Here is a 16,434-nt window from a genome sequence, read left to right as displayed (position 1 = left end):
CATATATTTAAAATCAATGACCCCCAGGATGGAGCCAATTTGACCCTTGGGATTTTATTTGAAAACACTTGATATACACTCACTAGAAGATGTTTCATGCCAAATATCTAAGCTCTAGCTAAAAGTTTATGGACTGTCACCGGACGAAAAGCGATCACAAAAGCTCAACATGTCACTTTGTAACAGGCAAGCTAAAAACAGCTGTCAAAGATGCTCAAATGTTGAGTACTGACTTTTGAATGAGAGCTTTGCCAGTTAAAGGGCTGTTTAACATTAACTAAATTTTAACTTAAGAATGGGCATAACTATGTGTTGTCTGAATTGTTGTTTCTTTCCAAGTATGGAGATAATAAATTCATTAATTACCAAGTAACAGTCAATTATAGCAAGTCAATGAAAATTTAATAATTTTACCTTCAACGTAAATATCATAAAAGACACAAGCTAAAAAGCTTAACAAAGTAACATGCACAGTATTTGTCAAAAACAATCAATCTAAATTCCAAGCTTTGAATGCAAGTTACAGTTTTCAAACTTCAAATCAATCCTAACCTGTCCCAATCTTCATCAATGATAGTATCATCTTCACTGTCATCCATATCTGATGTTGGTTCCCAAGTAGAGTCATGTTTTCCTGTGGCGGAACTGAATGTTGTGTTTGGGGATGTACACTTACTGATTGGTGTTGATACTGGGGTGGAGGTCTTCTGCATGGTGGGGGTAGCTGGCATTGGTTGAAAATCAAGAGGATCAACCTGTGTCTCCTTTGTGACACTATAGGATTATCTGAGGTCTGTGAGTTTGTACTGTGTAACTGAAAAAATTAAATTTAAGCTAATTTTTATCCATAAAAAGAATGAATACACACAACACAAATTTTCTAAAAATTAATAGTACCTTATTCTTGTTTGAAATGTGACAAAATATTATTATCTATCTTTAAACTATCAAAAATTAAAAATGAATGAATGAATTCTTGCATTATCTCTATTATCTTACTATTGTACCACATACAATAAAATACTCTACACCTTTTTACTCCAGTTGTGAAGATAAACACACTCAGTATAATGAAATGTATGCAATACATTCATTGAACATACAGTTAACTATTATCCTAATATCTACTGATAGTCTGATACCGAAGTCTAGTGCCTTAGTCTCAGATGTTTTCAAAGATGCATAAAGTATGTCCTGAAGTACCTGTAACAATTCAATTCACTTGGGAAAAGTGCAACAAAGTGGCCAAAGTGCTTTGGGCTGTATATAGGTGACCAAATAACTTTAAGAATAGCATTGGCTTGAAAACAGAACCACTTTAATTTCTACCTGTGTCTCATTAAAATGCATACCTCTTGTAGTTGTCTACGGTTTCTGTTCTGGCACACATACCTGCACCGACCTCGACTTCATCTTGGGCTTTACTTATGAATAAAAAAAATTCAACATTTGATGGAGAATTATCAAATTTAATAGTTAATGCTGTGATTTGGTATTCAGAATACAAAATTATACGTGGGGAGCTCTGCATATTTCTGCAGAGATTAACATTTTCATATGCCATGTTTTCTGAATCTACAGAATGTCACGGCATAAATAAGACTAAAGTTTGATATTGATTATACCAGCTCATCGGGCCCATCACTATAAGAAACAGCGGAAAACTTGGAACAAACAAGAGGACCAAGATGTCCCTCGATTGCTCACCTGACCCATCGAACTCATCCAAACAATTACCTAGACAAGCATTCTGACCAAGTTTCATGACAGGTGAGTCAAAAATGTGACCACTAGAGTGTTAACAAGGATTATCCATATTTGAGCAGTTTGAACTAGTTTTTGACCCCTTATGGCCCATATTCGACCTAGAAATCATCAAAACAAACTTTCAGATCAATTTCCAGGATGTAAACAAGGTTTTTTAGCTCACCTGAGCATATGCTCAGGGTGAGCTATTAGGATCACTCCGTCGTACGTTGTCCGTTCACACTTTTCAAACGACATCACCTCTGAAACCATAAGGCAGATCATAATGAAACTTCACAGGGATGTTCCTTGTGTGAAGCCTTAACAAAGTTGTTCAAAGAATTCCATTCCATGCAGAACCAAAAGAAAAAAAATAAAAAAAATCTTCTTTTAAAGAACCCAAAGAGCTAGAGCTAAGATATTAAGCATGAAACATTTTCTTATGAGTGTCTACCAAGATTGTTCAAATAAAATCCCTGGGGTTAAAATTGGCCCCGCCCCAGGGGGTCATTGATTTTCCCTATATGCATATGGTAAAAGCTTTAAAAAAATCTTCTTTTAAAGAACCCAAAGAACTAGAGCTAAGATATTAAGCATGAAACATTTTCTTATGAGTGTCTACCAAGATTGTTCAAATAAAAGCCCTGGGGTCAAAATTGGCCCCGCCCCAGGGGGTCATTGATTTTCCCTATATGCATATAGTAAAAACTTAAAAAATCTTCTTCTAAAAAACCCAAAGAGCTTGAGCTTAGATATTTGGCATGAAACATGTTCTAATGGATGTCTACCAAGTTTGTTCAAATAAAAGCCCTAGGGTCAAAATTGGCCTCGCCCCAGGGGGTCATTGATTTTCCCTATATGCATATAGTAAAAACTTAAAAAAAATTCTTTTAAAGGACCCAAAGAGCTAGAGCTAAGATATTAAGCATGAAACATTTTCTTATGTGTGTCTACCAAGATTGTTCAAATAAAAGCCCTGGGGTCAAAATTGGCCCCGCCCCAGGGGGTCATTGATTTTCCCTATATGCATATAGTCAAAACTTAAAAAAATCTTCTTTTAAAGAACCCAAAGAGCTAGAGCTAAGATATTAAGCATGAAACATCTTCTAATAAGTGTCTACCAAGATTGTTCAAATTAAAGCCCTGGTGTCAAAATTGGCCCCGCCCCAGGGGGTCATTGATTTTCCCTATATGCATATAGTAAAACCTTAAAAAATCTTCTTCTAAAAAACCCAAAGAGCTAGAGCTTAGATATTTGGCATGAAACATGTTCTAATAGATGTCTATCAAGTTTGTTCAAATAAAAGCCCTAGGTCAAAATGGCCCGGCCCGGGCTGACATTGATTTTCCTTATATGTGTATAGCAAAACTTAAAAGTCTTCTTTGAAAAAACCCAAATAGCTAGAGTTAAGATATTAAGCATGAATCATTTTCTAGTAAGTGTCTACAAAGATTGTTCAAATAAAAGCCCTTGGGTCAAAACTGGCCCTGCCCCAGGTGTGTCATTGTTTTTAACTATATGTGTAAAGAAAAAAACTTGACCAGCTAGACCTTAGATGTTAAGCATGAAATATCTTCTAATGGGTGTCTACCAAGTTTGTTCAAATAAAAGCCCTGGGGTTTAAACTGGCCCCGCTCCGGGGGGCCTATATACAGGTGAGCGATTTCAGGGCCATCATGGCCCTCTTGTCTATTTTTAGCTCCTGTGACCTTGTTTTTCATCTGAGATGACCCATGTTCAAACTCATTTGAGCTATTGCCTAGATAAGCATCCTGACAAAGTTTCATGATGATTGAGGCAAAAATGTGACCACTAGAGTGTTAACGAATAAGTGTGGACGGACGACAGACATTCAACGATCCTAAAAGCTCACCCTGAGCTAGCTCAGGTGAGCTTAAAAGTAATATTTCGCATCATAAGCGTTATTTGCAAATAAAATAATGAAGTTTCTAAGGTAACAGACTGAATACAAGACATAGAATCCAACCTGGAACCTCTCAATTCTCAAGTAGACATGCTCCCTACTGGTGAATTTAAAAACCACAGATTAACATCCTTTGAAAACAATGAAAAGCAATTGATTTGTTAAAATATTGTAATTACCATACGGTCCTTGGGTGGGACATCAAAGACATTGTTTCTGCAGGAACAGACTGAACTCACGGATGCATTTTCTTCATTTACAAGTGATGAGCTGCCTTGTGAATCATTTGATACGTGCTGCAATAATAAAATTTACAAATATTACATAAAATATATAAAGGATAATACTACATGAAATATATGAAGGTTAAAACACACATAAATGATTTTGTATATATTTAGCATTATAAGAGTCTATTCCACAATTACCACTTATTAATCACTAGGTCACTTCAGTCACTCTTTGTATTCATATTCAAATGAATGTCAAGGAACAGTAAACTCAACAAACACTCCTATAATTAACATAATATCCTAGGCTTTCAAAATAAACAAAAACTATACAAAACTCATTACATTGTTGCCAATATAGAAGTAACCACCACTGCTGGGAGACAAAGAGACAAATGCCCTGAAATACCACAGGCTGAATTTCTATTTATTAGCAGAGATAGTTTTAAATGATTTCTGTACCTCAGATTGACTGACAACTTCAGGTTGACTTGATCTGGCTGTAGAAACCTCCACATTTACGGCGGTTACTCCTTGACTATTGGCTACACCACTGCTATCTGAAGATATTTCCGGTTGAATGGTGGAAGATATATTTTCTTCTACCTTTCTGGTCTCTTCGTACTCAAGCACAATCTAATAAATAAACAAGAAAGTACAATCATTATAAGGATATTCCAGTGTTTTCATTTCTTCTTTTATAAGACTGCCAGTACAGCCAAGTGTTTATCCTTTGTGAAATTTCTGAATTTTTTTAATGAAATCGGATTTATATATAAAACTGTTAAATGAGACAAGCCGTTTCATCACTGATAAGAGATCTGTTCTAAAAATAGTGACATCAATAAATTTCAGACAAAGAACCTGAAGTTATCTACATGTAGATAATACAAGATAATGGTTATGAATACTTCTATTCACATTTCTCTCAATGAAATGGTGTTCCTGGAGCTAAACTTGCGTGAAGCATGATTGAGAAGCATTGTTATGTACAACTACCACGATTTTTATGTTTTAAGGATTTAAAAATACCTAGAAACAAACATGATCTGTTGAAAAAGAAGTTACTCTCGGGGAAATACTTCCCCTCCATGTCAATTTTAGAAAAATGCCGTTACTTGGCAATTTGTTTTTGTGTCACTTCAGTATTTTGTATATTTATCAAAATTTGAAATGGTGAGATAATATTGAATGAATTAAGCATAAAAGTCTATACATTACGAAATTTTGTTTCTACGTAAAATACATGGATTGGATCTATCCACCTTAGTCCTACAAGTATTAGATTAATATCTGATAATTTAAGAATAAGCAAAACTGTGCCTTTTTGATACTTTTAACCTAATAAATAAATGCCACTTTCAGTTTTTATTTTATCACAAATGATGTATACTACATGCATGTACATTCAGAGATTTTTTCCCTGTACAAGTGGTACCCAATAAGGGACCCATTCACAATTCTGATGAAATTTCACAATTTTGATTAATTAAGCCTTTAATTATGTTTTATTTCCTCTCTTCGCATAATGATGCTAAAATTGTGCCTTTTGTGCTTTCTTTATCTTAAAATGCGTTAAGCCGACCATGATTTCTGTTGCATTCGCCCTTAAAATTTTCCTATTGTATAAATACGAAACTTCTAGGGACCAATCATTTTTTGTTAATCAAATTAAACAGGCAAAACAAAATCCCGAACTTTAAGATTTCCACAAACTGTATTTTTAAAATGTATAATCCATTTAAAGACAAATCATGACTTTTAATCAACATGTAATAAATTCATGTGAAACAAAACAATAAATTCAGTAAAAAGAATCATTTAACAACAAAATAAAATATTATACCCCATTTGCATATGCCCTTCTATATTAAATATGACGTCATGCAGTCCATTATATAAGAATCATTGACCGCCCCCAGTCTGTATGTGGTTTATGGACCAGATGACGTCATATTAAATATAGAAGGGCGTATGCAAATGAGGTACAATATTTACATTTATACAGTACATGAACTGTATGAAATATAGGAACACCATTTTAATTAAACATGTATATCATATATGTGCAATGATGAATCATGGTTATTATCTTATAGATTTTTTCCTTCTTTGATCAGTTTGTTACTTCCTTTAAAAGAACACAATAGTAACTAAAACTAATTCATGGTCATTTTAGTGGTTTATTGGTTTATTTCTCCTCATGCTGAAATAAGTGATCTATCCAAAATATTATCAAAAGTTCTAGCTATCTATCTATCTTCGATGAATGTCAAACCAGTCCCTAGCTCTTACTGAATGGACCCTTGATCCTTGCACAGTGCACAGGAACTTGAAATTCTATCACTATTACTGATAATATGCAAAATATACCCCCTATATACTATAAATAAATATTTATAGTATATAGGGGGTATATTTGGATATTATCATTAATATTGGTTATTTGATAGAATTTCAAGTTCCTGTGAACAGTGTATAGCACTGATACATGCGAGGATTACCTGGATTTCTTACCAGTACACCTCTAGTTAGGTGGGAAAACTGACAGTGTCTCTGAAAAATCGCAAGTGTTACCCAGGATCGAACCCAGGACCTCATGAGTGACAGCCAGTGTTCTAACCAACTGAGCCATCGCGCCACCTAGTTGAGTCACGTACCGCTAGCCAGGACACACTGTATTGTCTAGCCGTACGGATGTTATAAGGACATGAGTATCAATCATCAAACTGATAAAAAATTTAATGATGCCCTGCCTATTCAATACTGATATTATCAAATACAACAAAAATAAATATCAAACGTTATATACCCGCTGAACCTCTCTTTCTTTAGGCATCTCGTCTTTTATCAGTTTGACCTGTTCCACCAAATGATCATGCGAATATCGTTGGTACAGCCGAATCCTCCAACTGTGGCCGACAAGTGATCCCTAGACTCATCATAGTCCGAGTTTGTTGAGTAAAACATGATTTCTCAAAGTGGGCGCTACAAACCAACTGAAAATTTCTTCCTGATCGTGGAGTCCACGAACTGTCTCTGGAATATGGCGTACCAGTATGCCGCAGTGCAAAAACCCATTTTGCCCTGATTTTCTCGTCCCTTGGGAAATTGTGCAGACTTATATCATTCCCACGCCTATTAGTGCAACCTCTTGCACAGCAAATGGCAGGCATTACTTAATAATATGTCTTAAAAACTGTTAAAATGAAAGGTAGTGTTTGAATGTACGATGTAAACAATGCCGATAAATATGGCGGAGTACCTCCTATGACGTCACAGGCGGAAATCGTCGAGCGCTCACGATTTTCGGTGCATAAAAATGTAAACCGCCGAACAGGTAAAGTTAATCGAGGATTAAATACAAGAAATGATAGGATGTGGGTGTTTTTCATTTATTTTCCGTTTACATACCTTAACAACTACCGTATCAGACCAAAATATGTCATCACTTTATACAACCTTTAATGAATACCATGTTTTCACTTATTGCATTGGTAAAACAGTTATTTTATAAACACAGATGTACACTGACATTTGTATAACACTTGTGTGCACTGACATTTGTATTACGCTGATGTACACTGAAATTTGTATTACACTTATGTACACTGACATTTGCATTACACTTATGTGCACTGACATTTGTATTACACTTATGAACACTGACATTTGTATAACACTTGTCTGCACTGACATCTGTATTACACTGATGTACACTTAAATTTGTATTACACTTATGTACACTGATATTTGCATTACACTTATGTGCACTGACATTTGTATTACACTTATGTACACTGACATTTGTATAACACTTGTGTGCACTGACATCTGTATTACACTGATGTACTATGGCATTTGTATTACACTTATGTACACTTGCATTTGTATAACACTTAAATACACTGGCAGTTGTATTACACTTATGTACACTGACATTTGTATTACACTGATGCACACTGACATTTGTATTTCACTTATGTAAACTGGCATTTGTATTACACTTATGAACACTATGGAACAGAATTAATGCATTTATTCTATCTTGCTTGATGACATTGAAACTTGCATTATGCTTGATTCCACCTTGCTTGATGACATTGTAACTTGCATTATGCTTGATTCCATCTTGCTTGATGACATTTTAACATGCATTATGCTTGATTCCATCTTGCTTGATGACATTGAAACTTGCATTATGCTTGATTCCACCTTGCTTGATGACATTGTAACTTGCATTATGCTTGATACCATCTTGCTTGATGACATTGTAACTTGCATTATGCTTGATTCCATCTTGCTTGATGATATTTAAACTTTGCATTAAGCTGCATTGTATTTTTCATTATTTTATTCAAACTTTCGTAGTGACTAATTCTTTCATTGAGTGATAACTATTAAACTTGCACATGTCATTTATCGTTCTGTTTTGGAATATTAAAATGTTAACGTCATATACCTTTATGTATAAGCTGCTTTTCTTTATGCTCAATACATACTTTTTACGGTTTAGTTCATTTTTGTATTACTTTTATGTAGAAGTCATTTAAAATCGACTATTTTTATTCCCTTCTTCCTTTTGTACACCTAAAGTTACACGATGGATTTTGTTTAAGTGTGACTTATATGATTTATCGCTCGAATGGCGTGATTACTTTTAGCTTTCGCTTATTTCCATTATTCAGTGTTTATGCTAAATAAAGATTGGTGTCTGATGCTTTGTGAACTATGTTTGATCATCTTACAATATATATAAACAAGTTTAACAATGTCTAGCGATTGTTAACTGTTAAGGGGCGAGAACTCTGTTATCGAGATCAACGGATTTTTTTCCACATTTCGCCTATCATCGGAATTTTCCGTACATAAACTGCGGTGACCTTAGATCATTTTTTTAGCGTATATATAAATACGTACCAAGCACAAAATATATAAATTGCCCAGGAAAGAATATAAATATAAGAAGAAAACGGTTATGCAATATACAAATGTAATTTTATATATGTTTACAGTCTAACAGAAAAAATATATTTAATAGGGCAGTTATACAGTGACGGATTCAGGCCCTGGCTTTAGGGCTGCAACCACCCCCCAGCTCAGCCCAAATATACGTTTTGAGCTAGGATGGAATATTTACGTGTCAGTTTCATGCAATAGCGGTCATAGTGTACTCCCTTATCAAAACATATAATGCTGTCATTTAGTTGTTAAGCACCTGCTTTGGTGCTACAGAGGTCTTTATCTAATGACTTGAACATAAAAAAGGCAAATTCTATTGGCCTTATAACTTAACAAATGTCTTAGAGTCACTAATAGTGGCGAATAGGTGTGTTACACAGTACAATATATTATGAAAAGAAGGAAGTTGTTTATTAATAAAGCCGTCCAGTTAGCTCAATTGGTAGAGAGTTGGACTGTGAATCGGGTCGCCGTTGGACTGTGAATTGGGCGACTTGGGTTCGATTCCCTTACGGCGCAGGTCACTTTCGTTGTGATTGATCATGAATTCTACTGTCATTCGAACTGTACATCTGTTCTGGCATGTACAGAAGTTTCAGTTCCTTGCGTAAGTGAAGGCAACTAGTACTGGTAAACTGCTTGACAGTCTGCTTACGAACGATGCGGTGGTTGAACTGTGCTCTGGTGAATTCAATGTGGCATGCTGTCGTGATCCGGAGTGAAAACTACCAACACCACCATCACCACCAGCTGTTTATTATTGTGACATGTGCATAGCCAATAACAAATAATGAGCATATGTGTGTATGATTATAGTACACGGCTCAATGGGCCTATAAGTCACCAACTTATTGTGTTACAGACACCCCTCACACACCACCACATTCATATATATTTGTGCTTAAAGATATACTATGCGCATCTTTCAGTAATATATTTTTATTACAGAAATGTATTGAAACTAACACTGTTCGGTATACGCCCCTATATAAAGGGGACGTAACTTTGTTTACTCCACGTGCCAAAATAGCGGGACCATCCGGAAAATAACGGGATGTACCGACAAAGCGACACCTGCTGTCATAATATGAAAACAAAATATTCCAACTCACATTATGCTTCCCGCCAACTGCTTAGTGCGTACTGTAACATGCGACTATAATATTGCTATCGTTGTCATCTTCGTTGTCGATGCGCACTGATCATGTATTGCATTATATTTGTAATCAGTGAATATAATAAAGCATATGAATGCTAAGACAGGTCAAATTCGCCATGTATTGATCAAAATCAATTATTATTGTGAAACAGTGTCGACAATGTAAGTTGCAGATGTATAGAAAATTAAATGTACTTACAGGAACTTACCATTATACATCTAGTTATATGAAGAACAAGTAAATAATGTTATCTTAAACACCGGACATAATACGCTGTCCTTAAAAAAGATGCAATTAAACATACAGCATATTAAAATATGCGAGTTTGATGGTTCAGGAAGGAACAAATGAAGTTGCAATTACATGATAGTGCATTCAGTAATCATAATGCATGATTGTATTCAGCAAAAAGTAGGTTTCCATTGTCATAAAGAAGTATGGAAGCAAGCATAATGTAAGTCCAAATATCATCAGGCAAGATGGAATAAATGCACTAATTCTGTTCCATAGAACACTGACATTTTTATTACTCTGATGTACACTGACATTTGTTCTACATTTATGTGCAGTGAAATTTGTATTACACTGACATAAGCTTTGCAAAGAAAAATGATAAAACCTTGTTTATTATATTGATTTACTATAATAAACCCACATATATCAATGTTATCCATAATTATTTTTGTATATAGGATTTCTTACTCAGAAGAAACACTAAAGAAGAAGGACATTAGTTATCACCCAACACAAAGTGAAGATGAGGAAGTATATGATGAAGACTATGATTCCTTCACTGATTATGAATATCTGCAAACATTGGATATGTCACTTAGGTATGTTGCATTTAGTATTATTAATGTAAATATTTAAAGCAATCAGCAGGTAGCTTTTTATAACTGTGTTAAATCACTTATCAATGTTCACAACAAATTTGCATGTACATTGCTGAAAAATCAACAACAACAACAAAACAACATAAAATTCAAAATAAGAACGTGTTTCAGTGTTGATTCCCTTTAACTCCTGATGTAAAATTTATTATAATATAAGCACATAATATATCATTAGCAAATATGCTTTTGTTTTTGCTTGGGGAAAATAGTTTTTGTCTCCATGTAATTCAGGTCCTCTAAAAAGAATCAGTTATTTATTGTTGTTCAAGAGTAAATACAATTGATAAATTTGTTGTATAGACAGTAATCATTTAGATGAAAGTTAGCACCTGGTTCTCCATTTTCTACATTCAATATTACTTTTACTGGTGTGATTTGTTAAATTTGTAGTCATTTTAGAATTTTGTTTACAACTGTTATACTATTTATTCAATAGCTGACATTTTATTTATGATAAAGACAAACACATAGATAGCATAGTATAGCAGTGCGAAGTGTTATGCAAACATATGCAAGAGTTTTATTTTTTAAAGATATTTTCCTAATTTAAAAGACAAAGATGAGGAAATTTAAGATTTGAAAGTAGTGACCAGTGGGGAAGCTATTTTTAACATTCTTGATGTCCAGAGTGGTGATAAGAGTGACACAGATGTGGATTCTCACAGTGAAGAGTCAGAAATTAGAGACTTTGTGCAAGAAAATAAGGAAATTGTTTCTCAAATAAATTACTTGAACTTTCTAAGGTTAAGCTGAAAGTTAGCTCCACTTGCACCCACAAGGCATGTTCTGGTGAAGTAAAACCATCTTGTAAATTGATTGGAACATCAGCAAAGATCACTTTGGTTAGTCATTATTATTTTTAGCTTGACTATTCGAAGAATATGAGAGCTATTGTAGTCGCCCCGGCGTCGGCTTCAGCGTCGGCGTGACGTCTGCGTTGGTTAAAGTTGTTTGTAAAGTCAAATATCTCAATTATTGCTTGAGATATTCAATTGAAACTTACAAAACTTATTTATAGTAACAAGGGACATCAGATTGACAAGTTTGATAACTCTGCCTACAATATTGACATAATTATGCCCCTTTTTAACTTAGAAATTTTGGTTAAAGTTTTTTGTAAAGGCAAATATCTCAATTATTGCTTGAGATATTCAATTGAAACTTACAATACTTATTTATAGTAACAAGGTACACCAGATTGACAAGTTGGATAACTTTTCCTACAATATTGACAGAATTATGCCCCTTTGAAACTTAGAAATTTTGGTTAAAGGTTTAAGGTCTTCAAAGATATTTACTTGAAACTTTACACATGTACTGAGGGTCATAATCGGAGGGTCATAATTGTATGTCACTGACCAAGTTCCATAACTTTATTTTGCATTTAGGCTGATTCATATCCCCTTTTCTACTTAGTCTCTTGGTTAATGTTTACATGCAAGTTTTATATATCTCAATAACTATTAAAGATATTTATTTAAAACTTCACATAATATTATGAATTTAGGGTCATAATTGTAGGTCACTGACAAAGATCCATAATTCTATCTTGCATTTACGATGATTTTTCTCCCCTTTTTCAACTTAGAAATTCATGGTAAAGTTTTGCTTGTAAGCTGTTATCTCAATAACTACTGAAGGGTTTGTGCCTTTTTGGTACACTTTTATGCATTCATAATAATAAATAAGTGATTTACTTGATAAAACATCTTATTAACAAGCCTTTGTACCTTTTCTGTCAATAATATGTATTCATAATAAGGTAAGCATTATTATACTCAATAATACACCCTTGTAACAACCTTCCGAATAGTCGAGCCAATACTGTCCTCCGACAGTTCTTGTTTCATTATAATTTTAAATCAATGTCATAATTATAATGCAGTAGAGTTAATCATATTAGTGTTTTGGTTGTGACCAAATTTGCTGAAGCTAAAGACTGGATCAAATAAACCCACAAAGAACATTAGATTTTTAATGTTTCTCTAATAAATGCATTATCTTAATACTTAGGCAAAACCTTCAAAAAATGTTGATTTGACCTTGACCTAGAGCTTATATAGCATTGACCCTTAAAGGTCAAATTTAACGATTTTGTTTAGTTCATAATATCAAAGTATGTTACGTAAAAAGAAGATTAAACTCGTTTGCAACATTATAACATTCCGCTTTATACCATAAATCACCAGGTAAAAGTTCGCATAACGCACCGTTTTTTACAAGCTTGTATGAATTACTTCCCTTTGTTGTGACGTCATTGTTGAAATTAGGACACGCCGCCATATTGGAAATCATAGCGAAACTGTAAACAATCACGGGTCATTTAACTTTAAACACTGCTACTATTTAGTAAACTCATGGATTTCTCTGACGAATCGGAACTTTATGAGGACGATGTCCATGAAATACGACCGTATATGTTTGAACCAAGAATTGAAATCCAGAATCAGGAAGCAGAGCAGAGCGAGTCTGACTCTGACTCTTCCGACAACAGTTCTGATGATTCTTACATCGGAAACGTAGATGATTGGTCAGTGTTTTTGTGTGTAAATTTTTTTTTTAATTGTTGACAGTAATCTTACATTTTACCACACTATTTTACTGCAATTATTCAATTAGAATCTAACAATAACTAGAAGTCCACGAATTTGCAAGAATGGTCGAACATAATGACAATCACACATACCTACAGCTACACGGGCAGTTACATGTATGCACATGTATGCATAGATAATAATTTAAATAAACTTAAATGTAAATTATTAATTTAGTGCATGTTGACAAAAAAGACTTGTAGGATAATCCGATTTTTTCAGACAAAAATAAATCCTTTTATAGGACGCCTGAATAATTTCACTTGCATCCATTTTATTCAGTTATAACTTTTTTCAGGTGTGAATGTGGATGTTGTGTTAACATGCCTTCAGCCAATGAGAGGAAGTGCTGCCAATCGACAAACATTGTTGATGGGAAGGCAGAAGCAGAAGGGGTACCCTGCATCACCCTTCATGAGGGGTTCCAGGTAAACTGCCTGAACATCCATGTGTTGGAAACCTCCTATTACGAGTTTGTTCATGACCATGGGCCAAGAGAAGAAAACCAAGAAATTCATGAGTGAGTTGAATATTCAATCAGTGTACAGTAATAAGTATTTGTTTTTCAAAGAAGTTCAACTTCAGTCAATTTCAGTGAATTTAAGATTTTGAATTGACGAGCCCGAATTCCAGTTTTGAATTTATTACTAAATTTTCTTAAAATTTTCACTGGCCCGAACTATTTTTCACTGACCATGGACCACCGGGCCAGTGCTAAAATCGCTGACTGCACCTTAATCTTAACTTTATTTATCAATTTAAAATGATGTTAGTTTTAAAGAAAGTTTCCTCAAATCACAGGAAATTTTGAGCCGTGTCATGTATTCGCAGAATAATCGAGCTAATGCAGTCACCCATTTGTCGGCGTCCGTGTCGGCGTCCCTGTGGTTAAGTGTTTGCGTGCAAGCTGGTATCTCCATAACTTTTGAAGGGAATGCATTGAAACTTCACACACTTGTTCCCTGTGATTATCTCACATGATTGGCAAAAGTCCCATAACTCTAATTTGCTTTTTGCATAATATTGCCCCTTTTTCGACTTAGAAATTCGTGGTTAAGTTTTTGCGTGCAAGCTGGTATCTCCATAACTACTGAAGGGAATGCATTGAAACTTCCCACACTTGTTCTCTGGATTGGCACAAGTCCCATAACTCTAATTTGCATTTTTGCATAATTATGCCCCCTTTTCGACTTAGAAATTCGTGGTTAAATTTTTGCGTGAAAGCTGGTATCTCCATAACTACTGAAGGGAATGCATTGAAACTTCACACACTTGTTCTTTGTGATTATCTAACATGATTGGCACAAGTCCTATAACTCTGATTTGTTTTTTGCACAATTATGCCCCGTTTTCGGCTCGGGTTATATTTTACAAATAGCCATTTATATAGAGCCATGTAACCTGTCGACAATCTTTATTACTAATAGTATAAATGATTATTTATACAATGTATATTCATTCAAAATATTGCCTTTATTGCCGACAAGCTACAGAGCTTCTATGAAGGAATAAAGTTATTTACATAACATGTTTATTCTGGAATTTTCCGGGTTACTAGTATAAATATATAAACTTTTCATGATAATCCATATTTTTTTTCAAAACAATATCAGGTTGCTACTGATAAAAAAAAACAAGGAGTTGCGAAGTTAGGTTGCTGATGTGATAAACCACTTTCTGTATTGCTATTGAAATACAAGGGGTTCAGGGGATATGTTTTTGGTATGTATTGTTTTGACTCTTCTTGGCTTTGCTTATAAGTAGCCTCTTTTTCTTTTGCAACCAAATAGTTTCCAGTTTTTGCCAATTTAATTACATCTTGTTTAACTTTTTGAGCATGAAGGTTAGTTTTGAATAAATAAGAATATTTATATCTTCTGAATTTTAGATTGACTTTAAAAAAGAATAGAAAAAATAGAGGAATTTTTACAGTCATGTTGGTGTTCCTGTTGCCATTCACAAACTAACATTGATCATAATTTTTTAAGTTCTGATTGTATTTTTTTCATACTCGGCCACAACAACCCATTGAACATAACTTTCAAATAGACTACACTAAATTCGATCTAATTTATGAATGACCTTGACCTTTATGGTCGAATGTCTAAATTTTGCTTCGATTTTTTTATTAGTGGCTATAACTTTATATTTTAAAATTGATTGTCTTCAAACTTGAACATAATAATCATTCATGATAGGCCTTCAAGTAAACCAGACAGACATTGTCCTTCAGCCATAAAGGGTCTTGACCTTTGATGGTCAAAGTAATAAGATATTATTTATTTTTGCTGTAAGACCTTCGTGTATCTTAAAGGCACATTATGCCTCATAAATTAGTATTTTTTCCATCTTTAGAAAGGGCAAACATGACTTTTAAAATGTTTGAATAATTGTTTTATAGCATGTTAGATACTTACCACCTGAAGAAAGATACACTGCATGTGACATTATTTGTCATAAAGGTAGCAAAATGTAAAAGTAGTATTCTGACTTCCACACAAAATACAAAATAACTATAACATTGTTGATTAACAAAAGCAACAGATGCAAATGATGTTTCAGGTACATCGCAAATGAGTAAAATTTTGGAAACTAGAACAGGACACCAAAAATAAAACATTATTTTTAAGAAATACCATTAAAATCACTTCTGAAGCATAATATGCCTTTAAACTGAAATTTTTGCTGTCATTGACCAAAGCTTGGTGGTATTGTAATGGATTATCATCATACTTGAACAAAACAACCTATTAAACAAGACCTTCTAAAAGATTGAACTGACTTTGTTCATTAAAATGATGGTGACTGTCAATGTCAAATTATTGAATTATGGTTGAATTGTCATATATATGTTATTTATGTACATATTTGATTTATACTTGGACAAACGAACACTTGATCCAAGATAAACATATAATAATTTA

The 16,434-nt window shown here is 33.9% G+C and overlaps 1 protein-coding gene across 1 annotated transcript; it reads left to right on the top strand.

Annotated features, from left to right (window-relative positions):
* Positions 1-13,002: 13,002 nt before the first annotated feature.
* On the top strand, positions 13,003-14,213 carry LOC132756878 (uncharacterized). Its single transcript, XM_060748020.1, has 2 exons — positions 13,003-13,446; positions 13,809-14,213. Exons 1-2 carry the CDS (start codon positions 13,274-13,276, stop codon positions 14,032-14,034), a joined length of 399 nt encoding a protein of 132 aa, XP_060604003.1. The 5' UTR covers positions 13,003-13,273; the 3' UTR covers positions 14,035-14,213.
* The last annotated feature ends 2,221 nt before the right edge of the window (positions 14,214-16,434 follow it).

This window comes from Ruditapes philippinarum, unplaced genomic scaffold (genome assembly GCF_026571515.1).
Source record: "Ruditapes philippinarum isolate M1 unplaced genomic scaffold, ASM2657151v2 ctg13095_1_1_1_1, whole genome shotgun sequence".
Classification (NCBI taxonomy): Eukaryota; Metazoa; Mollusca; class Bivalvia; order Venerida; family Veneridae; genus Ruditapes; species Ruditapes philippinarum.
Note: the sequence above shows the minus strand (reverse complement) of the source record. Positions and strands in the feature narration are given on the sequence as shown.